This window comes from Botrytis deweyae (genome assembly GCF_014898535.1).
Source record: "Botrytis deweyae strain B1 chromosome Unknown BDEW_005, whole genome shotgun sequence".
Classification (NCBI taxonomy): domain Eukaryota; kingdom Fungi; phylum Ascomycota; class Leotiomycetes; order Helotiales; family Sclerotiniaceae; genus Botrytis; species Botrytis deweyae.
This window is the reverse complement of record NW_024066212.1, coordinates 1,195,123-1,218,683: the sequence shown is the minus strand read 5'-3', so window position 1 is coordinate 1,218,683 and position 23,561 is coordinate 1,195,123. Positions and strand designations below refer to the sequence as shown.

Sequence of the window (23,561 nt, the reverse complement as noted above, 5' to 3'; positions counted from 1 at the left end):
CCACAGCCCAGTCTGCGAGCTTTCTTCTCTATCAATATTTATAATCAGTTTATATCATTTTCCCCGACCAACCTACAGACACCATCTCCTTTCTCCCATTATCTTCGATTCCAAAAGTTGCATGTTTGTGGACCTGGAAAAAATTACGGCTCTGATCTTGGAGGAAGGTATTAGATTTTATTGTTTCTTGACGATCCATCCGGCTGCGGATTCAAGATCACTTGTTGGTTCTTTGAGGTTTGAAACAGTGACGGAAATGCTTCCAGTCCGTGGTCTGACTAGTGATGAATCACTGATTGAGTATTCCACTGGTATCTCATGCCGGGGGGGAGGGGGGGGTGCTAATGGAAAATTTGGATGTTCTAGTTTCTGGACCGAGTAACAACTTGTAGTCCGACTAATTCGGAAGAACTGGACTGCTACTTGACTCTACCACACTGAATGTAGGAGTTCTGGTATAAATCTGAATAAGTGTATAAATCGAACTCAGATATGTTGTTGTTTTTGATTCTGCCATATCTCCTGGAAGAAAGCTGACAGTAACTGGAATAGAAGATACGGAGAAAGACTGGGCACTCGATTTGACACTAGGCGGAGATGCTGGAGCCGGGCTCGTAGATTTGGGAGATGTAGAAACGACCAGTGTAGTCACAGTAGGGACCGATTCGACAAAGAACCCGGTATTCCATACACTGGATGTACTGACAAACGATTGAATATCACTGTTGAAGGTCTTATCGAGTGGTGATAATGACGGTACTAAATCAGTCAAAGAAGACGCTGTAGTGGTAGAAATCTTAACCGTTGAACTAGCTGTCTTAATCATTGATGAGCAAAGGCAGTGGCTGCGGCTGTGGCTGTGGCTCACTCCAGGATTTGGTTCTGTGTTAACCTGAACTGTACTAGAGCTCGTTGTAAAAATGTCAAATTCAGACAGAGTCTCTGAACTATCAATCGTACTGAATGTGACTGAAAATTCTACACTGCTGGTGGATTCAATGACACTGAGGCTTGTGCCAAGTGAGATGACAGTGGATGATGTTGCAGTTTCGATGATGCTAGGCACATCACTCGGTTTTGCGGAGGGCACAGTATCGGTAGCTGCTGTCAGGGTCTCAGATTGATATGAAATTGTCGTGATAGACTCTATTGTAGAGCTCTGCGGTGTAATAGTCGCTACAGAGTCTGATAGAGATGAACTAATTCGTGACTCCGAGGCACTTGGGGATGAACCGATCGATCCTGAAGCGCTTGGCGATGAACTACTTCCACTATTCCCTGAAGAGGAAGGTGAAGGAACGGTTGTAATTGGCTCAAAGCTGCTTGGATCAGGTGGAGGGACTGACGGAACCTCAGATGAATATGAAATTGAGGGGTTGATTGGAACTGTAGACAGAGTTGCTACAATTGTGGAGAAGGTTGATAATTCGAGTAAAGGCGTTGTACTAGAATCTTCCGTAAAACTTTCAGATATGAGTAGAGTTGTGATGCTAGGTTCTGTTGTGAAGATAGTAGTGGAGGTTGCTAAAGACTCAATGCCACTAGATACAATACTGGAAGAGGCGGAAGGTGTAATACCACTTAGTTCAGCAGAAGACAATGGCGATTCCGTCGGTATAACAGATATTCCAGTTTCAGAAGGAGTTAGTACTGTAGAGTTAGATGTAGATGGAGCAACTGGGAGCACAGAAGTGCTAGTACTGATCAAGATCGATGGAGAGACCAAAGAAGTGGATTGTGAAGGACTCAGAAAGACTTCAGAAGTAACCGTGTTGGTGGACGATGGAGTAGAAGTAGAAGCCGAGGTCCCAGATCCAGATGTAGTAGTCTCAGATCCGCCTAAAGGGAATGTAATGGTGGTAGTGGTAGTGCTAGGTGGTAATGAAGCGGTAATCCATTCGATCGTGGTACTGGTAGCGCGGGGATTTGACTCAGAGGGCAGAGCCTGAGACACATCCGAGGAACTTAATCCTGGATCAGGCGTTCCCGTTATATTGATGGGTTCCGATAGCTCTGTGGGGATAGCAAAAATAAAAGGAGAAGATGCAACGCCAGTTTGAGTTGTAATCTCCGCAAATGATAATGCAGTGGTACTTTCTGTAGGATCAAGCACGGATGCAGTAGAATTTGGTGATAAGGATGAGCTGATTTGCGATACAGCTTGAGCGAGTGTGAAAGATACTGAGTCACAAACAAGGAAAAATAGGAATATGGAATATATGATGTACATATTTCATTAGGGAGCAGTGCAAATGGATGAATCAGGTGCGAATGCTATCGCCGTCAAGAGCTTAACTGGCTATACTGTGAGTGTGATTCTCACAAACCGCTGTCTACGAGAATTAGGAAGATTTGACTCGGAAGTGGTAACAAATCTTTCTGCCCATAGTGAATTTGAAAAATCGTGTCACCGAATCATGATACTAATCTAACCGAGCTAGCCTAGGGAGAGTCCTGACAACTCCCACAGAACAATTGTTATCCGAACGATCTCAAATGACAATGTTGATTAGTTTATCGAACTTTCGATCACCAATCCAATTCATTGAACTTTCAATAATCAGATTGAATTAGTATAACGGGATTCAATTATTACTTTTGCAATTGATCGAAGATATCAACTCGAAATTTGGGATAGATCTTCTTACCTATTGTTCTGGAGCTTGTTCATTTGCCATAAGAATAAGAAAAACTACACAACGGGACTGAAGTGATAGCACGCAAGTGAAGTATCAGTCAACCTTCCCGTTATTCAAGGGGTTCCGGGTTGATATTCAAGGTCGGAGATGAAGACTGTAATCTCAGTTGCATTTTACCTTCTTGTCGGTGAGTAGAAAACAAACGGGATGTTGGTCCAAAGTTGCATGAATGAGTTTACACGGTGACCGTAACATAACCTATCAGTTCGTTTACTTACCTAGTACTTAAGTACCTGCATATAGCCACCAGCCCACCAACCAAACAACTAACTATTCGATTAATAAGAATTTCAGGAGTTTGCTTATTCATGATGATCTTACGAGGGGGGCTGGTTAAGCCTATTTTTGTTCAAGACAAATAGAAATACAATGTTGGTGAATGCCATAAGACAACGCTTCCAGTTCGGACGGAGCAGTCGAAGTAGTCTAGAAGGTAGAGATCATCAAAAGGGGGCGCGGGCTGTACTTGTAAATCTCCACATCTTGTGCAACTGTCCAGTCGGTCAAATCCTCGAGATCATCGTTGGCCCGCTTCAGCTACGAATTATTGGATTCACTGAGATTCTGAGACTGAAAGAATTTTCACAATACGAGTTCAACTTGTACGTACCAGTAATACGCAGCCTTCTTCTGTTTGCTAAAATAGATCAGATGCCAAGCCCCCCCGTCAAGTTATTCTCAGGGTCGTAAGCTCAGGGGGTCGTGAAACCCTACACTGACTGGGGATGAACTCCACTAAATGACGACTTACAGGGTTGAGATTCCATCTAGGCCCATAAATATCCCCAAACAAACAAGAGCATCCCGTAATTTCTTGCTTCAACTGAAATTTTTGCTTCCTATGATACGAATAATGAGGAAAGTTCCTTTCGTACTGATCTCCCCAATCACGATCGTTTTCGATCAATCATGCCACATACGGAGTAATAATCTAGTGAATATTGACAGCCTTAAGCTAGCCACTACCATGGGTGGGCGTAGTAGGGCTGGGGTCAAATGTTAGTCGTTGGCTGTAGGATTCGTACATGTAACACGAAAAGTGGCTAGGTATTAGATTGCGGCTGTGTGTTGGTTACATTGATAAAGGGTTACTTATAAGTTCATCATGCCATCACCAGTCGTTCCCTCCTCATTCTTCATTCTTCAAACATACAATCTTTCCAGCGTCTAGATTTCCTATCCAAAAATAATCTCAATTTCATTATGCGTTCCTCAACTGTCGCTTTCGCCGTTACCTTGGCCTTGGCCAACTCCGCATCAGTTCTAGCTGCTGGTGGTTCTGCAGCTACAATCACCTATGCTTCTCCTACCATTCTCCAAACCGGAGACAGCGAAGATATCAGCATTAGCTCGACCACTGCCAGTGTGGATGCTACCAGCACATCATTGTCTGCTCTGGTCCCAATAACCTCTGTTACCTCCGTCCCGGAAAGCAGTACTTTGTCAGCGTATGAATCCTCCTTCACCTCCTACTCCATAAACTTCATCTCCTCCTACAAACCATCTGGATCAGTATACTCATCCGGTTCCGTGTCCAGTTCCATTGTCTCCGGCAAGCCAGGCGTTTACTCTAACTCCACAATCATTTCTACCGCAACTGCTTCTATCTCCAGCGCCGGCACATCTACCGCTACCGCCGTCACTGAAGTACCTGGAGCCACCAAAAGTTCCAGCAAGAGTGGAGCTGCGACAGGTGCAAGTTCAAGCGCGAGCGCCTCTGCATCGAGCTCTGCTGCTGATGCTTTATCGATGAATGGAGCATCTTGGAGTGTTGGAAGTCTTATGCTTGGTGGAATGGCTGTTGTCTTTGGTTTCTTCTAGTTGCATTGCAACATTTAATTGAGTTCACGATCGGATAATTGTATGATGGTTTATGTATGGGATTTTCGAATCAGGGCATGGAAACTGGAATGGGAGTTTAATAAGAGAGGTTATTGAATTTGAGCCTGGCATTTTGCATACCGGCACATCATCTTTGGATTTAATATTCTGATCCTACCTGATGTTGAACGCATGCATGTTCTGAGATCTTGGATACCAGGCTGTATTAATATCCAATGAAAACTAAGCTGGCTTTTTGATTGACCTTATTCTTGCAGTGTGTACACCTGACCTCAATAGGAGTCTTTAACTTTAATCGTTGCAGACTGTGAATCGACATTGGATAATTTGTACTGAATCTCAACTGAAATTGATCACATCATTGTTTTGATTCATTCTCCCAACCAGATATATTTGCTCTAATACAACCCACAGCATCTCTTTCATCATTTATCTCAATAGATCCCCAGGATCTCACTCTTGTCCAAAATGTTTTTATTTAATCTTTCAAGTGAAGGGCATAGGATGTACAAATCGGTTACTAGGCGTCTATTAGCGCTGTTTATCTCAGGAAGCTAAACTATATGATGAGCAACATTCATTGCCTATCTCTGAGGGTATACTGATTATTGAGTGATATATGAAAGGAGACAAGTTCCCTCGAACTGGCAATAAGATCAAGAGCTGTGCTCGTTGTTAATTACGTTTGTAGTTATGGTTCTGATATGCCATATCGAATTTCCCATCAAAGCAGAATTGTTCTGGAATTCTTCCAAAATTTTCTTGACATTTGAGACTCACTAATTACTTTTCTTTGCATTCTCAAAAATGTGAATGATTTACTCTGTATTTGCTAGAGTCAAAAACTGATTTATTGTGGTACTAAAATTTCATCTTGGATATCACAGAGACAAGACCATACTATCAGATACATCCTATGAAGTAAAAAAGTTCTCAAAACCCTATCATTTCCCTCCACTCAGAATAATTTGACCAAACCATTTCTGGGATCCATGCCCTTCGCCATTCAAGCAGATGTTCATAATACCCATGTTTACCGGAGCAAAACACATGAAAGTGAAACCAACAATGGAACCATGGATTGACATCATGAATGCGTGATTTCAGATCTTCCCTCATGACTTCGAGAGCTTCTTCATTCCAACTGTCCCCTTTGTTGCATGGGTTTGGCAGTACAAATGGATAGATGCTCCCTGTTTTATCTTGCTTGATGGATTCAAGATGATCGATATATCTCTTCGCCAAATCAAATTCCTTCTCACCAGCTGGTAGTTTATACGACTGACCATACACGGATTTAAGAAGAAAATGATGGGGTATAAAAACTCCGTGGCGATACTGGGGGCCGATCCAAGTATTGAGAAGCATATGGAGAGGCTTATTCTGAAATCCAGAGCCCGCTTTCTCAGATAAGTCGACTAGCTTCGGGTTGACGTATTTGAAGTACTGGTACATAAATTTACACGTAACTCCGAGACAGACACGCATACAAGGCGTAAGCTCGCGCACAATCGTTATGATTATCTCGGCGGGCATTTTGTTGATGATGCAAGGTAGGTCCTCATTTCGAAAGGATGCGAGACCTAAAAGAACTGATTAGTACAATCAGAAATAACTATTTCACAAAACTTACTAGCTCTCTGCGCTGAAGAACTTTCTTTAAGATCAGATTTCATATCAAGGAGTTGAGTTCCATCTTCCTCATTGGCTGGTTCATATTGCAGATATTTTGCGGTGTCTTCGCCATAACCCTCAAAGCTTCTCATATTGGCGATATAGGAGATATCTCGATGTGATATATCGAGAAAGATATTGTCGAAGGTAATTTATTTGAAGATCTGTTTGTGGAAGATGATAATTTGGTAGGAATAACTTATTGAGTGTGTGTGTGTGTGTGAGAGTCCATGAGACGAAGTTGACATTTATAATCCACAACCCTGCACCGTAACAGCGACTTTACCGTCCGGCAAACTGACGTGCCAGTACCAGAATAATCACTGCCGTATGACTGACTGCCTTTGGCTATACTGTTCTTCCCATCCGCACTCTAGTGAATATAAAACAACTTTCGGAGTGAATGGAATGGCCGTACTAGCTATCCCGCGAAGAAAACCGAGTAATCGAATTCACTCAAACTAGCGCGAATTCGAAAACTATCTTGCTACGTTGCCAATAGTCAGATATCAGTACCGTACAGGTCTTCATTACGTAATGTGCACTCCGTGTAGGGAAATCAAGATATCTCCTGTTAGTTAAAGAACAATCCACCTCATCGGTGATAACATTATATATATCACACGAAGAGTTCCTGAAATCCATCGAACTCCCAAAAGCACAACTAAATATCATCAAAGCTTGTACCACATGGAATATCAGCATCCAAAGGACCAAAGAATACTGAAGACGACCGAAACTGAACGAAGCCAAAAAGTTCTTTGCCGAAAAGTAATTTTGAATTCCGAGATCATGGAGTCACCTGAAAATCTAGACCAAGTCAACGACGGCGAATTAATCCCAGAGTCTGCCTCTACAGACACTCAAACTCTTGGTATCCAGCCCATCGTTGAGCGCCAGGATGGTGTGCCTAGCCCCGACCATTGTGTAGATGACGCGATCGAGACAAAGACTCGCCAAGTTACCATCAATGATCTTCCGCACGATATTCTCATGAACATATTCGACGAACTCAGTCCATGTATGATTGCTTGTTTAGGGCTTACTTGTCGCCGCTTCTATACTTCTTGCAAGATTTATCACCCGAAACCCTTCAGCCTAGCTTTATATGTTGATCAAAAGTGCAATCAAGATCTATCCGTAGCCTTTTGCAATCCATTGGGCTGTTGTCAGTTTTCCGACAAAACGACTTTCACTCCAATGTATAGCACAGTTAGAAGTTGGTATCAAGACGCACCCCTTCAAATTATCCGTAAGCAGTGGTATCCTCGTCATGGAAAGCATTTGGCCGACTTGATCGAAAACTGGCAGGGACTCTGTCATTATCGGAAAACTTGGTTAGATATTGGGAGGTACCCTTATACATTCTTCTTTCCAAGATACCTTTCGATATCTGTCTACAATCCCACCAATGAGAATTGCAAGGCAAAGCTGGCTCTCCAACATAGATATAGAGACCACTTTCTCCATTTACCTCTGTATGGTGATACCCGTGTTCTACGACTTACTAGGTCGTACCGAAGATTGCGAGGTGTACCAAGACTTGCTCTACCAAATCCTCGCCAAATGGAACCTCGAGCTTGGTTCCTTGAAGCAAAAGAATTAATCTTAAGGGACAGATACAATCATGTGCGGAAGAGCAGATGGATATACCACTGGAGAGACTATACCGTTGGGAAGGGCTGTCGAGATTGGCCCGACCAGGACATATATGACATATTCTGTGACTGGAACGCAATGATTGGTTTGTAACTATAGGAAGAGGGATTCGTGCTAGGGAAGATTGACGACCATGCAAAGAGACTGCTCAATCTCAAATAGTTGCCAAAACTCAATTTAGCTTTAATCTAAAATAAAATGCTTTATATGATCACTATAGGTAATCATAGGAGAAAGACCTTGGCTCAGAAAAAATGCAGGCAATGCCTTTTCCTATTTTCATAATGCAAATGTCAGAATTCAATAAGTTTCATTCCAAAAAGAATATAAAGAACATAACAAAACCAAAGTTATCTTTATTTACCGCCTAAATTACAACAATACTAGAATATGAAGTGATCAGAAATACATGGTTCCCTTCTATTTTTGCTTCTAATGAATCATATTTGAAGCATTCTCGTTGATGTTGCACATTTCTGCCTTCTCCGACACGCCCTTTCTCTTCAGATCTAGCCCCCGCAACGTAACCAAGGTAGTAGCGACATCTGATTTCTTGAACAAAAAAAATAAAAATCAGATATTCAACTGTTGCGGTTTACAAATCCAGGAATCTTCTTGACTCTTCACCGGCATAATGCATATCCACTCTTCAGGCCCTGGATCTACTCTGTTCAGAGCCAAAAGCACAGGACTAGGATCCAGACTGGAAAAATTAAAAGTCACAAAGGTGTCTCTGAGAGCACCGTAAGAGGGAACACACATCCAATCATCCACTGTTTCATTCCTTTCGCCTAGATGACCCCATGATTCAGCAAGGCAGTTACGAGAAGAAATGGGGAAAGTTTCTTACTGAAGGTGGATATTCCATCACGCAGTTCAAGAGCGCAGTTCTTGTCGTCGGATATTGTGTGATTCTTTTGATGGTTTCTGTTTCCCCACTATTCGGTATGTAAGCTTTAAGATATGTAAAAGTTGGTCGCATAGAGAATTTGATATCTTTGACGCAAACGTTATATTGAGCAGGGGAACGAATGTATGCATGTGCTTACACCTGCTAGATTCAAAGTGAGCTGTAGACTGTTATCTCCAATTTCTTTGAACTGACAGCAATTCGTATAAGCTTCAGCACTGGTAGCAACAGCGGTATTTGTTAGAAAGGTCTCTGAAGGAGCAGCACGGGCGATAAGCTCGTGAGCTTTGGTAGGCGTATCAACATTGGGATCTATGGCTGGTATAGCATGAGCTGATGCCATGGATGCTGCTGTGAGCAAAAGTGCCAACAAAATTTTGAGTGAATTGGTACCCATGTTGATTGTTGAAAGCGATTTCTGAAGACACTGCTCTAGGAAAATTCAAGAGACCTTTGAAATGACCTTTGAAATATCTTGTCCGATAACAATTTAGATATTGAGTGGAACCACTGAGCCCTTTATTTGTCCTATGCATGGCTGTAGCCTGTAGCCATATTGCAATCCTCCTCCCCAGACTCGAAAAGGATTCTTCATTCTCGAATAAATTAACCTAAAATTTAGAAGTGTACTTCCGAAGGCATCCACACTTGCAATCCTAGAGCCAAAGGTCTTGGATAGATTTCCAAACCCAATCTTTACACCGGCTGGTGATGAATTGATTCTTGCTTTTCTTGGAAACTGATCCCTTCAAGACAACAGAGCGGTTACACTCTTGAAGTGGTGACGATGTCCGCCACAACCCCGTTAAACACAAGCCCTGGAGGCCCACATCGCTAATTTATAGATTGTCAGGGGGCGCACGGTTGTGGGGTTACATAGGTTGCTGTGGCGGGTAACTTAATCTTGAGCACATGCACCACCAATTCCTCAGGTCTTTAACAAAACTCAGGTTCGGAAAGTAATTGCCATATTAATATTATCAGGAAAAATGAGTGCTCAAGTTATTTCCTATCCGCTTCTGGGGCAAACCACAGTTATCGCTGAGAATCAGGTAAGATCACATGATGTAATTCCTGTTTCAGAGGCAAACTGTTCAACTGACATATGCGTAGGTTAACATCACAGTTGCGTTGTTTCCGCATAACGATGAAGAAACCAACTGGGAAGTAGCACTATGGTATGGCTCGAAGGGTATGAGCTGGAATCAGCTTGATCTCACCCGAAGTGATGATAATATACCAATAGTAAGGATATCTGATTGTCTAGCCTTGTGATTTTGAATGCAACTGACAAAAAAGCAAAGCTTGCTGCAGACCCTGAGACCTCAGTTTTGGTTTTTTCGAACACTCTGCGACAGAAATCATTAAATGAACAACATATTTGTTATACCATCAAGTACAGAAGAACCGGAGAGTCATCCTGGAGGTGGGTGAATGATGATCCCAATCCTGTTGGTGATGCAGAGATCATTTTCCAGAAATCACCAGCTACTTCACAGTTGTCTTCTATCAAGGGATATATCTCCAATTTATCAGCTGATATTCATGTCAAGTATCATGGACAGCATGAAGCATCTGATTCACCCGTATGGACTTTGACGTGCCCGATACCTGCTTCTGTCACTTCAGCTACCGAACCAAGTGTTCAACGAACTACCATTGGGTTCCCAAGGGATATAGTTCAATATTTTGCACTCGTCAAACGAATGAATTTCTGGCTAGTACCCCGTCATGGCGGATCCAAATTTGAGTTGGGCGAAGATGATTGTCAATTCTATACCGAAGATGCGGAACCAAAAGCGATTTTGGTATCTTTTCTAAGAAGTGATGGAATGAACTTTGTGATGCTTGCGTTAAGTATGAATGGTGTTGTAACGACGCTGACATCTGGTGAGAATGGGAGTATTACTTTTATAGGAAAGAATAAGAATGAAGAGGCAAGAGACGGAATTGTTATCTGTGCCGTAGGAAAAACTGTAGAGGAGGGTATCACAGCTGCAATGAGCCATGCAAAAAGGGTTGTTCGGGAAAGCTTGAACACAGAGCCTATTACGAGTGGAAGGGTCACAAAATCTCTAGATCCTAACGACGAGAAAAGTTTCCACGACGAGCTAGTATATTGTACATGGAATTCTCTAGGTCCTACCTTGACATCTACTACTCTCTTTGGCACACTTGACGATCTGGGAAAATCATCAATCTACCCATCTACAATTATCATCGACGATGGATGGCAATCCATAACGCCGTTCGGGTCCGAAACTTTCCCAAATCAACATCGTTGGTCAAGATTCGAAGCTTCATCGGCATCCTTCCCAGAAGGTCTTGCCAATCTCTCACTACGGATTAGACAATCCTATCCATGGGTCAGAAACATTGGAGTTTGGCACGGCATCTTTGGTTATTGGGGAGGTATTGAGCCTGAAAGTGAGATCGGAAGGAAGTATAAGTTGCGATGGGTAGAAATCAATAATTCGCGGCGTAGCGGAATGTGGGTTGTAGATGCTTGCGATGTGAGAAGATTCTATGACGACTTTTATTCGTACGTGTTGTTTCCTACTATTTATCATGATTTCCCCTTTCGCCCTGCCAAATTGCTAAAGCTTCTATAGATTTCTCGTCAGCTGTGGTATAAATGCCGTCAAACTAGACACTCAAGGATTACTAGACGATCTGAGAAACGCTGAAGACAGAAGAGAATTAATACCAGCCTATCAAGATGCAATCCACGCATCACTACTTTCTCATTTCGAAGACAGAGTAATATCATGCATGTCCCAATATCCAACCAATATTTTTTCTCCTCAAATATTACTCTCCTCATCAACCCATCCCGCAAAGAAAATAGCCATGCGCAACTCCGATGATTTCTGGCCCAACGATCCCGCTACTCATGCTTGGTATATTTTCTCTCTCCTTAACTTTCTTTGAGTTTACCATCCCAGACGAATACTGACTAAACACTATAGGCACATCCACACCAACTCACACACCTCACACCTAACCACGCATCTCGAAAACATCATCCCAGATTGGGATATGTTCCAAACCTCCTCCCAAATCCCCCACTACTCCACATACCACGCCGCCGCACGCTCTCTCTCCGGCGGTCTCCTATCCATAACCGATACACCCTCTCATCACGACACCTCTATTATCTCCCGGCTTTCCTGCACCCCTTTCCAATCACCATCCTCCCCACTATCTCCCCCCCTCATCCTACGCACCCACCCCGCAAAATCCACATCCGTATACCCCAGTTCCCACGCCCATCGCATATTAAAACTGCGCACCTCAACCCTCAAAACCAACATCAAAGTCCTCGGATTATTCAATACTTTCTCATCCAGTTCCGTCACCGAGATCATCGGACTTGAGGATTTTTTTCCTCTCTCGCATTCTTCTTTCCCCAAGAAGAAAAACACCACCGATGAAGATCCAGAAACAGAAACAGAAACAGAAGAAAAAGAAAAACAATACATCCTGCACAGTTCCTCCAACAACAATCTCTCTCCTCTGCTATCCCTACATTCCCGCGGAACAAACGCGAGTAAATGTTTAATCACATTACCCGAATCCGGATGGGAAATCCTCACCGCGTGTCCTTTACATACTATTCCTCCTCCTCTCGCTCTATCTCAATCTTCCCTTATCAATCCCAATTCTAACGCCAATTCCAATTCCAATTCCACCTTCAACCCCCCACAACAAAATCCCCAACCCCCCACCAGCCCACCAATCACCCTCGCCATCCTCGGTCTCCTCAACAAATTCGTCGGCGCGGCTGCAATTCTCAAGAGTTCCTTTTCATTTTCCTTTTCTACATCTCCTCTCTCTCCTCCAACCTCAACCTCAACCTCAACCTCAAACTCAAACTCAAACCTACCCTCCTCCTCACCACCACCCCACCAAAACCTCAATCTCAATCTCCATCTCCACATCCACCTAAAAGGCACCGGAATCCTAGCTCTATACATCTCCTCTCCATCCTCTTCCTCCTCCTCTCCACCATCCACCCCACACCTCACCTCCCTCCACATTTCCCACCTCTCATCCTCATCCTCATCCTCATCCCCATCCCCATCCCCATCCCCACAAACCCTCACACCTCTCCTCCCCCACCACACAAAAATCAACTATCTACCTCACGCGCGCGGATACATGGTTTCGATCGATCTACCATCTATTTTGAATATGCGATCTACTTCTCCTTCTCCTTCTTCTTCTACTTCTCCTTCTCCTTCCAATTCCAATACCAATCCAAATTCCAATTCCGCCATCGATCCCTCGAGTACGACTACGACTACGAGTACGAGTCTACAAAATCAGAGAGAACATGGGGATATATCTATATTTAACAACAAGGAAGATGCAGATGCAGATGCAGATGCAGATGGAGATGATGAAAGTAAAAATAACAGTCAAAGTGAGAGTGAAAGTGAAAGAGAGGGGATAGTAGTTAATATTGGGATTATGGTGTAACTTCTTACTGCTATACTATACTATACTGTGAATTTACACTTTGAATTTACACTGTGAATTTACACTGTGAATTTACACTATGAATTTACACTATGAATTTACACTATGAATTTACACTATGAATTTACACTATGAATTTACACTATGGATTTACACTGTCGATTTGTCGTAGTTATGGGGCGGGGATGTATAGCTTTATGGATCGGGTGGTGATGTGACATTGTTACATGTATCTAGGTATATGTAGAAGAGGAGGAGGAGGAAATGATGGATCGTTATCCAGTATCCAGAATTTTAGGTGGTTGATCATCAAGCTCCATGGATCAAGGTAGTGAGTGATATATTTTCTCGCAATCGTACAATACAATCTATAGTATCGCCCGAACAATCACAATGAAGGATCCCGAAAGTGATACATGACTTCCCACAAGCCCAAGCCATTCATTCTAGCAACCGTCAATCCATGCGTCTGGTATAGGGATAGAATCTCCGCAGCACTTGATGTATTCTGCAATAATTACAACCCAACCCGTCAATCCATGCAGCACTGTCTACTTTCCATCTTCCACTTGCAAGATACTCTACCACGTCTCTTGTATATATCTCTTCAACCTCTCCAGATTCGCGATAAAAGCCTCCGCTTCCTCCATACTCATTCCCGCATGAATTTGCAAGACGCTCAAGAAAGCACATCTCACACCCTTGGGCATACCACCCGAGCTACCACAAACATAAATCATTGCCTTTTGCCTCGTGAGCAATTCTGCAATTTCCTTTCCTTGTGCTCTAATCTCATCTTGTACGTAAACTTTCTGTTTTTCATCTCGTGAGAAAACCGGACTTGTATGTACATGATCTTTTACTTGGGCCGATTCCCATTCATTAGCAAAGAAGTAATCCGCGTTGCGATTGCGTCCACCATATATAAGATGGACTTTTCCAAACTGGACTCTGCCCTCCGGTGTGTCTTTAATTTGTTTCAAGCGTTGTAAAATCAATGAGCGTAGAGGTGCGATTCCCGTACCTGCACCGACTAAGATGAGGGGAAGGTTTGGCACAAGCGGGGGTACTTTATAGAAGGAAGGGTTCGCATTGTAATGGATCGTGAGATTTGTTCCCTTGGGAAGAGTGGCTAGATAACGGGAACAGAGACCATTGCGAACCTTCTGAAGAACGGTGCGGTATTTGACAATGGCGACGAGAATTTGGAATTGATAATCTTTGAAGGGTCTAGGATCATCGAAATTTCCGTAATTGTTCAATTCTTTAGAATTTCGGGAATGTTTATCTAGGACTACGCTGGGTTTGTGAAAGTCGCCGCCGGAACAGATACTGAATTCGCGACCTCGGATCACAGGGAAAATGGTAATGGCATGTTTCCAAGGAAGCTTGACGCTTGGGAAATCCTGAAGACATTCGAGAATGCTACGACGAGGACGAGTGGTGTAATCATAAAGTTCATCGGTATAGAGAGGATCTCGAAACTCAAGGAGGCGTTCTTTGTGTATCGGATCATTTGTATAACCGGCCATAAGCTCGAAGAAACGACGTTTGGGAATGGCCTGAAAATCAAGACTATGAATCAGTAACTCTCTGAGTGTTTGTTCGTCACCAATCTTATTGAGACCATCTGGGGCCATTATCAAGTTTTTCGCGCCGAACCAATCTGGTGATTTTGGTTTAAAGTGTAACTTCAGATCCGCAACATCGTTCCATCCCATCAAATCAATGAGGGTCTGAACATCTCCAGGAAAGTTTTTGGGATAGATTGATACAGTATCCCCAGGATACAACATGAAATCTCTGCCTCTAAGCTTAAAGGTGATCTCGCGAACATCCTGCCAGTGGTCTGGAGGAGTGACGCGCTTGTTGGCTTCCATAGTGACAATAAGTGGCGAACGATGCTTTTTAAATCCTTGTAGAAGTGCGGGCGGAGGTAATACATTGTCATCTTCTGTTTGCTCTCTATGAAAATCGGTCAACCGATTCGATGGTGGTCCTGGTGCGTCGAAACCATTATCAAATCTTATCCCAGATTCCAGGCCAAATTTATCTGCCATTGTCGCTGTGTTTGGGACGGAAGATTGGTGAGCTTGAATATCGGCTTCTCCAAGTGTATCCGGATCAGTAGAGTTTTTAGGTAAGTTGGAAGCCTCCAAATCGTTGGAAGGAGCAAGCTTGCTATTTAATGAATCAAATTTTGTTTGACCATTGTCATCTGTATTTTCAAGCGATGAACTTGATTTCCCAATATCGGTAGAAGATCCGGTTGCCAATTCTAGCCAGTATTTTGGAGGTAGAAGGACATCATCAGGAATTGGATCCAAGCCATCTGGCAATGGATATGATTCTAGGAGTTTCTTCCTAAGATCAATATACCAAGAGAGGAAAGTTCCATCAACACTGTTTACGTTAGAAGTTAGGCAGGTGCAGAGTTTGGGATGAAAGATATAAAGCAACTTCCACTATGAAGTGTATAGGCAAAGAGTTTCCAATTCAAATAGAAGGACAAGATTTCCTCAGAGAAATAGAAGTTCACTTACCCTTCATCGTGTTGTTCGTCTGCTTCACCTCTAGGATATATTTCATTCCCACCCAGCTGTTCCAATCTTTTATGTAATTTACGAGATGCAAAATTAAATCTAAAAAGTTGTTAGTATCATTTATTTAGCAAATGCCTTTCTTCCTCCCTTTCCCTCTACATGGCTACCATCCCCGTTTGTACCTACTTTGCATAAGAACTATCACCAAGACCAAAAGTGGTGAAGTTCACGTGACTCAAACAATTGGGAGGCAAACGCTTTCTCAACAGACTACTCCAAAATTTCCTTGCATTCTTTGGAAATTCCCCTTGTCCTGTAGTTGACAATGTGAATATAACAAAAGTGTACTTTGATAATTCTCTCTGATATATTCAAATAAGTATAATCTGGTTAGATTTGGGATAGAAATTACATACAACGTCAACATCATCCATCTCACATACCCTTGTCATGAAATGAAGTCTTTCTGTAATGCGTCCCAATTCTTCGGCCACATCTTGAGAGTTTCCAGTTTCCGTTCCATAAAGGATGAGTGCGCTCCTATCATGCCGCTGGCCATTGAGTATATCAGACATTTGGTACACTTAACTGATTGATGATTGTTTGTGGCAATGGCAAGTATCGATGAATGACTCGATATGATATCAAATCCATCGTCAACCCGTTGATAAGAAAAATAATTTTTGATCACCACTATCAAAGAAGTGTTGCATGTAATAAGTCACGAGACATTGGTCAGTTGACTGTTTCGAATTCCCATTTCATTCACCCCCGGGCCATACTGCTTACAGCATGAACAATTATTAACAAGAGGGCTGGGTAAGTTTTGAAAAGGTGAATCCATGTAGTATGATATTCTGTGGTTTGTGGTTGTGTGTGGTATCAAGTGATTATCGTACAACCTGTCTTGCAGTCTTCGAGAAGGAAACAAAGTCTTTGTATTGTGATTGCGAGGTAAATGACTGGTTTTCCCTTCAAAAACCTAACGGTCCATGGCTTCATGCATACAGAACAAGACAAGACAAAGAACGGTTAGCAACAGAAAGCTATAGAAGAAAAACGTTGTTTCCAACTAGCAAGCTGCAATGCAGGCATACTTATGATTATGAGTACATAATGACAACACTACATACAAAGAGTGGGAACATGGAAATTTAGTGATGGGAAGACGGGGGATGAAGATACTGATACGGTATATGGAATGAATGATTTCAGATACTATTGAGATATCTAGATACCTAGGTATAATAGGCAAGAGTATATAAATAAGATAATAATAAAAGACACTTTATTAATCAGAATTATACAAATTGAATGGGTATTTATATTTGATTATATATTGGTGAATATTGATGATGTATTTTGATTATTGATAGATACATAGAGGAGATATTGATATATGTACTCCGTAGCAATGGATCGATCTACATACTTTATTACTCGAGTATTTAAGTGGTTCTAGAACCTATTTTGATGTCATAAGAAGAAATATGACATATTTATCGTAGGTGTGAATCATCTATCAAATCTATCAAAGAGTGCCCTAACGATTTCTTGACATTTTCTTGACGTTTTCTTGATATTCTTGTACTCTGACAGTACGAGTATTATTATCATCAATTGATATTGACCCGTCTGGCACTCACATCACATGACAAAATTTCAAGCATTCAGTGACAGCATTCATTGACGGGAAATTCTATTGATCCATACGGCCTTCCCCAAATAATACTCTTGACCATATACAGGTAGACAAGTAAACAACCGCCCAATCGCCAAGTCATTGATCCTTCCCCTTTTATGATATGACTCCTTACCTTCCTTACCTTGTCTTTTTCGCCATTTCCCCATGTTATGTGGCATTCGAGAACAGCATCGAATCTCACACCGTATGATGGCTTTGTAGATTCGCTTGCTATGGGGGTTGTATCTTTGTGGTTGAATCCCGAGCTACATGTAGAGACAATACAGTACAGTACTTACTTATCATGGGGTCCCGGTAGAAAGTACAATCAATACATTTCAATCTCTAATGGTTTTACGCCATGATTCCTCCTTACCTAGGTATCTCCTATCTCGCTATACCTCTGGCGATCATGTCAACCCAACGATGAGTAGAATGTAGAATGTAGAAGATGGAATATAGAATATAGAATACACACACAAATATATCCTAGTAATCCCAAAGAGAATAACTCCATTCATTCCTCTTTACCTCCTATCTCACCATTTCCCCATGTTCATTCAATATCAAATCTCCTTCTCACCGTACCACCCGTGCCACCTGCCCACGGCCACTTCCCAATTGCCTGCCACCTTATCAATGATTCTTCCCTTCCCTCAGCCAATTAATCACGACCTTCCTCCTGCTCACGGTGGATTTCTGCTTTGCGTCGAACCCTCTGTCTAATCTCAAAATTCTCTAATCGAATAGAATCCCCATTCCCAGCCCTGTTCAGCCACTGGCTTTAATCCAATTACGGTAAGTGCCACTCGCTAAGATGCGGCTGCCCCAGCGATTCCATTGGAATTTGATATATTCTGCCCACTGCGCAATCCCGACTCCTTTCTCCCTTTCCTTTTGAACACCTCAACTTCAAGAATTCCATCAAGTGTCAATCACAACAAATCCTCAACCAACTTCCCCAAAACCAGACCACTAGGGCACCTAGCTACCCTTTTCCAACTCCCCCAATTTGTTCAGAGAGTATTAAAACACACTCCCAGCAAACGTCGATCAATTTTCAATTCAATTCAAGCTTCTACTCAGTCTTAACTACCACATACCATCAAATCAATTATCATCATGTCTAGCATCGTGGAGAAAGTTTCTGACGCCGTCACCGACGTTACTGCCGCTCTTGGCAACACATCCATCTCTGACAAGCCCGCCGAGACCACCACTGGTGAGAAGGCTGCCAACACTACTACCGACAAGGAAGCTGTTTTGGCCAGTGCTGCAGAGGGAAGAAGACTTTACATCGGTAACCTCGCATATGCGACCACCGAGGGGGAGTTGCAAGCCTTTTTCAAGGGATACTTAATGTAAGTATTGCCTCGACATCCACTTTCACACGTCATCTTCAACGTCGCCTTCATTTTTCTATCAAAATTCGTATGCCACCTGAAATCAGCAGATTTTGGGAAGCTGCGAGTATCTCTGCACTTTCCGAATATGTTTAATTTGTACCATTTTTACTACACGAGCTAATACTATGACACAGTGAATCCACCTCTATCCCAAAGAACCCACGTACCGAGCGTCCAGTCGGATATGCTTTCGTCGACCTTTCAACCCCAACTGAGGCCGAGCGTGCTATCTCTGAGCTCTCTGGAAAGGAGATCTTGGATCGCAAGGTTTCTGTTCAACTTGCTCGCAAGCCAGAGACAAACGATAAGACTGAGACTGCTGCAAGCGGAGGAGAGGGTCAATCTGGCGGTGAAGGTGGACGCCGCAGACAATCTGGCCGTGGACGTGGTCGTGCCCGTGGACGTGGAGGACGCCGCAACAACGCTGTAAGTTTTTTGAAAGTTACATTTCCCAGGAGAACAGTTTGCTGATATAACTACAGTCCCGCACTGAAGAGGGCGCTACCGAGGCACCTGCTACCACTGAGGTTCTTCCTTTGACCGAAACTACCAACCAAGCCACTACTGAGTCCAAGGAGGCTAAGCCACAAACTACTCGCCCACCCCGTGAGCGTCGCGAGCGTGGTCCACCAGCTGATGGAATTCCATCCAAGAACAAGGTCATGGTTGCTAACCTTCCATACGATCTCCACGAGGACAAGGTATGTTCAAAAACAGCCTCTATCGTATGAATTTGCTAACAATATTGTAGCTCAAGGAACTTTTTGCCGTCTATGAGCCAACTTCTGCCAAGATCGCCCTTCGCCCAATCCCCCGTTTCATGGTTAAGAAGCTCCAAGCCCGAGGTGAACCCCGCAAGGGTCGTGGCTTCGGCTTCGTTACTTTATCTAGCGAGGAACAACAACAAAAGGCCGTTGCTGAGATGAACGGAAAGGAAATCGAAGGACGTGAGATCGCCGTCAAGGTCGCTATCGACAGCCCAGACAAGACCGATGATGATGTCAACGCTGGCTCTGCTGATGCCAGCGCCGAGACTGCCGCTGCCCCACCAGCCGGTGCTGAAACCGTTTCTGCCTAAGCAGGAAACGTTGTATGATGTGAATGAGAGGAGACTTCTACAGACCTGCAGATGATAGACTAATGCATTGCTATGCGTTGCTTTTGGACCATTGTCGACGCGTTGTGGAAGCTCTCATAGGAAAGGATGGATTTGCTCCTTTGATTTACTCAATGGATCGATCATCTTTTTGACGATTTTCTTTTAGGTGGACATATGAATACTAACTCGGTGGATTTGTTAATGGCGTCTAAATAGATCTTTGGGCCTCTACGCTCTTTCTTTCCGACAGACTTAACTTTTTCATTTCCGAGTATGGGTTCATAGTTCTTCATGACTCTTTTTCAAAAACTATGTCTTATTACAATTTTGCTGGCATTCTGTGGGTGTACACTAGATTTTTTTCTGACGTGCTTCCATATGGGATGGGTGGGCATGGAAAAATTATTGATTAATGATTGATGACAACCCTATCATTATCAGATCAATGATAATAACGTGAACGATTTTACCAGCAGAATGATATCTTTTCCAAGTGACATAAAAATTGATGACGTGACCTACTGTGCTTCCAGCCAAAACTTTGATAACCCACTGTCTCTCAATTTCTGAACGAGACCTGCTTCCCCATTCGAATCGTTGAGTACCTATCGTACCCATAAATCGGTTGCCCCTTTTTTCTCAAAACCCAATCCCAATCCTTACAATCACGATACCCAGGCAGGTATTGAAGCTTGGATATTGATTGGTCTAGATCTCATTTAGCGTGGTTTGACCTCCATTGCGCGAACACTCCCAAATTTAGAACCTCAATTCCCCTTTGTAAAGCCCCACCACTTCAAGACTACAAGCGATCTACATTCGACGATAAACATCTATAACTATTCATAATCGTACATATCAATCGATAATTTAATTACTTTCACTGAATTCTCGACACTCGCGCAAGACAATCAATATCTGAAAATACGTCATTGAGCAATTGAGACTTGGAGCGCAAAGAAACCTGAGCAGGCAGTTTTATCGACAACGGGACTTGGAGAGATTAGAGGGACAGGAAACACACAGTTAGCAATTGATCCAACGCCAATAGCAGAAATGACTTCAAAGGCCATGTGGGAGGTTGACCCGGAGACAAGGTCAAAGGTAATCTCCTCTCTATGGGGCGCCCATCCTTCAGCGCAGACATCCATTGTCTCGTTTCTAACAGAACTCATACTAAACGTATCTTGAACTCAGCTCCTTGATATCTCCAAAACGAATGGAAACGACCGATGTATCGACTGTGGCGCACCTTCTCCTCAATGGGCTTCCCCAAAATTCGGCGTTTTCATCTGTCTATCTTGCGCTGGAGTTCACCGCGGACTGGGAGTCCACATTAGTTTTGTAAGAAGTATCACAATGGATGCTTTCAAGGCGCAAGAAATCGAGCGAATGAGAGAAGGAGGAAATAAGACTTGGAGGGAATTCTTCGACCAGGATGATAGAAACGTCATGAGTGGTATCACGTAAGTGGACTTTAGTTGCGACACAATTATTGCGGTGGGCAGTGGCACATAACTGACGCATTTACAGTTGGGATGATGCAACGATTGCTGAGCGATATTCTGGCGAAGTTGGAGAGGAATACAAAGAACGACTCACTGCCAAAGTCGAGAAACGCGAATACGTCCCCGTACCAAAAGCTCCTGCTTCAAAATCTACAACTGCTGCCACATCTTTCTCCAACCATAGTTCTAGCAACTCCCAGTCACAAACTCCTCTTGGAACAAGAAACGCGAGTCCTTCTAATGGTAAAGTGAAGGTTGACGATAGATATTTTGCTGGACTTGGAGCTGCGAATGCGAATCGATCCGAGGATTTACCACCTTCACAAGGAGGCAAATATGGAGGTTTTGGAAGTCAACCAATTGAGAGAGAAGATAATAATCCAAAACTACCAGGTCTTGAAGATTTACAGAGAGATCCTGTCGCGGCACTTACGAAGGGCTTTGGATGGTTCACAACTACTGTGGGAAAGACGGCAAAGACTGTCAATGAAGGATATATACAACCTACTGCTGCGAAGGTAAACTCATCTCCCTGAAACCACATACAGATTGTGGCTTTCTCATGTCCGCATAATGAACATCAACTGATAACTTTTCTTCTCAGATCGCCGAATCCGATGTAGCCAAACAAGCACAACTTACCGCCGCTCAAGTTGCCCGAAATGCGCAAACTGGAGCCAAAAGCGCCGCAGATGGATTCAATCGTTTTGTCGAAGGTAGTGGAGGTGGTCCTTCTAGGAATGTACCTATTGATGAGAGCAAGAAGGATTTCTGGGATAGTTTCGCTGATGCTGGGACCAAGAGACAACATGCACCAAGTGCATCAATTGGAACTGCGGCTGTCAAGAGGAATGGTGGAGGTGGAAATGGAAGTGGCGTCGGGGCAAAGAAAGATGATGATTGGGAAAAGTGGTAGATGGGGACTTGAAAGGGAACTTGTTTGAAGAGACAATAGGGATATGTGGATAAAGAATTACGGTTAGGTGAATGTATATACATATAGACCATATGGTCGAAGGGGAAGTTTTAGCGAGACATGCGAGAAAGAATTTAAGATTTCACGTTTTAATGGCATTTAGCTGCGTCTCGTTCAGAAATCGACTGAGATGTAGTAATGTAGGTTATATTTTTATTCTAAAAGTTTATTGTTGCACATTGTTGTTGCGCTTTCGAGATCATTGGAGCTGAGGATTGGACAAGTGTTCTGTTTTTTGTAATTCAAGAAGATTGGTATTTGTCTCGTTGGGTGAATTTGTTGAGGATTTCTGGACCAACGATTTGCCATTCTGGAAACATGGATATGTCAATAGCCTGCTGTTGTCTCAAGCTATTACGACACCATTCATATCGTCTCCTCAATTTCAAGTCGCATTATATGTTTAATATTACAAGAACGGTGGCGTAGTATAATAACCAGTATACGTAGCATCTATATTGTACACCATTGTTCACTTTGCTTTTTCAGAGGCATCAGAGTTTGAAGCCTACAGCCAAAAAACATGTAGGTCAACAAAGTATCTGTCTCTGCCTCTGGGTCATCAAATGGTATTCTTATTTCTATCTCAGGGGCGTGGTTGAAGGGACAGTATTTTATGACCGTGGCTCAATTTCAAATATTGTGGTTTTGGTTCTGAAACATCAACCAACCATCACCAAAATTCAATCTTTCACTGCCGTGGTCATCTTACAACCCGGCCAGACCACCTGGAAATGTTTATCAGAGCGCTTGCGCTTATTTCATCCATACCTTATTGCTCTACATGAGAGTGTCCAAAGTTCATGTGACCGCGGCTAGTCTAGATGTCGAGGGATTGTCGACCGCTTCCAACAGACCGAGATCCTATCGCGCGCGTAGATTATTACACCGCCACTATTCATATCCTTGATAAGTCTCTATATTCCCATTGAATCGTGGATTAATAATTAAGCCGTATTGGATATTAAAATAGCATTAAGTGAAATTCGGACGATATTCTAGAGTTACATTTTGTTGCGTTGCCGAGATACCCCTACATTCTTTCAATAAATTCTCCGAACGGATACTCACTTATAATT

General features: G+C 42.9%; 9 protein-coding genes across 9 annotated transcripts; 5 read left to right on the top strand and 4 right to left on the bottom strand.

The window, feature by feature from the left end:
• Positions 1-397: 397 nt before the first annotated feature.
• Positions 398-2,230, bottom strand: EAE98_003012 (uncharacterized protein; the record flags this gene model as incomplete). The annotated part of the gene is made up of 1 exon (XM_038950632.1): positions 398-2,230. One exon carries the CDS (start codon positions 2,228-2,230, stop codon positions 398-400), a length of 1,833 nt encoding a protein of 610 aa, XP_038813161.1.
• A 1,672-nt stretch (positions 2,231-3,902) lies between these two features.
• On the top strand, positions 3,903-4,520 carry EAE98_003011 (uncharacterized protein; the record flags this gene model as incomplete). Its single annotated transcript, XM_038950631.1, has 1 exon — positions 3,903-4,520. One exon carries the CDS (start codon positions 3,903-3,905, stop codon positions 4,518-4,520), a length of 618 nt encoding a protein of 205 aa, XP_038813160.1.
• A 954-nt stretch (positions 4,521-5,474) lies between these two features.
• EAE98_003010 (uncharacterized protein) lies at positions 5,475-6,307 on the bottom strand (the record flags this gene model as incomplete). Its single annotated transcript, XM_038950630.1, has 2 exons — positions 5,475-6,124; positions 6,175-6,307. 2 exons carry the CDS (start codon positions 6,305-6,307, stop codon positions 5,475-5,477), a joined length of 783 nt encoding a protein of 260 aa, XP_038813159.1.
• Positions 6,308-7,007: 700 nt separating this feature from the next.
• Positions 7,008-7,967, top strand: EAE98_003009 (uncharacterized protein; the record flags this gene model as incomplete). The annotated part of the gene is made up of 1 exon (XM_038950629.1): positions 7,008-7,967. The coding sequence occupies one exon, from the start codon at positions 7,008-7,010 to the stop codon at positions 7,965-7,967; it is 960 nt and encodes a 319-aa protein (XP_038813158.1).
• Positions 7,968-8,447: 480 nt separating this feature from the next.
• On the bottom strand, positions 8,448-9,181 carry EAE98_003008 (uncharacterized protein; the record flags this gene model as incomplete). Its single annotated transcript, XM_038950628.1, has 3 exons — positions 8,448-8,665; positions 8,725-8,812; positions 8,924-9,181. 3 exons carry the CDS (start codon positions 9,179-9,181, stop codon positions 8,448-8,450), a joined length of 564 nt encoding a protein of 187 aa, XP_038813157.1.
• Positions 9,182-9,773: 592 nt separating this feature from the next.
• EAE98_003007 (uncharacterized protein) lies at positions 9,774-13,266 on the top strand (the record flags this gene model as incomplete). Its single annotated transcript, XM_038950627.1, has 5 exons — positions 9,774-9,836; positions 9,898-10,029; positions 10,089-11,326; positions 11,397-11,684; positions 11,754-13,266. 5 exons carry the CDS (start codon positions 9,774-9,776, stop codon positions 13,264-13,266), a joined length of 3,234 nt encoding a protein of 1,077 aa, XP_038813156.1.
• Positions 13,267-13,494: 228 nt separating this feature from the next.
• Positions 13,495-16,812, bottom strand: EAE98_003006 (uncharacterized protein). The gene is made up of 4 exons (XM_038950626.1): positions 16,226-16,812; positions 15,996-16,171; positions 15,810-15,908; positions 13,495-15,669 (listed from the first exon to the last, which is right to left on the bottom strand). The coding sequence occupies exons 1-4, from the start codon at positions 16,382-16,384 to the stop codon at positions 13,848-13,850; spliced, it is 2,256 nt and encodes a 751-aa protein (XP_038813155.1). The 5' UTR covers positions 16,385-16,812; the 3' UTR covers positions 13,495-13,847.
• A 1,803-nt stretch (positions 16,813-18,615) lies between these two features.
• Positions 18,616-19,977, top strand: EAE98_003005 (uncharacterized protein; the record flags this gene model as incomplete). The annotated part of the gene is made up of 4 exons (XM_038950625.1): positions 18,616-18,854; positions 19,034-19,325; positions 19,382-19,600; positions 19,651-19,977. 4 exons carry the CDS (start codon positions 18,616-18,618, stop codon positions 19,975-19,977), a joined length of 1,077 nt encoding a protein of 358 aa, XP_038813154.1.
• Positions 19,978-20,767: 790 nt separating this feature from the next.
• Positions 20,768-22,628, top strand: EAE98_003004 (uncharacterized protein). Its single transcript, XM_038950624.1, has 4 exons — positions 20,768-21,102; positions 21,196-21,464; positions 21,532-22,024; positions 22,111-22,628. The coding sequence occupies exons 1-4, from the start codon at positions 21,055-21,057 to the stop codon at positions 22,420-22,422; spliced, it is 1,122 nt and encodes a 373-aa protein (XP_038813153.1). The 5' UTR covers positions 20,768-21,054; the 3' UTR covers positions 22,423-22,628.
• The last annotated feature ends 933 nt before the right edge of the window (positions 22,629-23,561 follow it).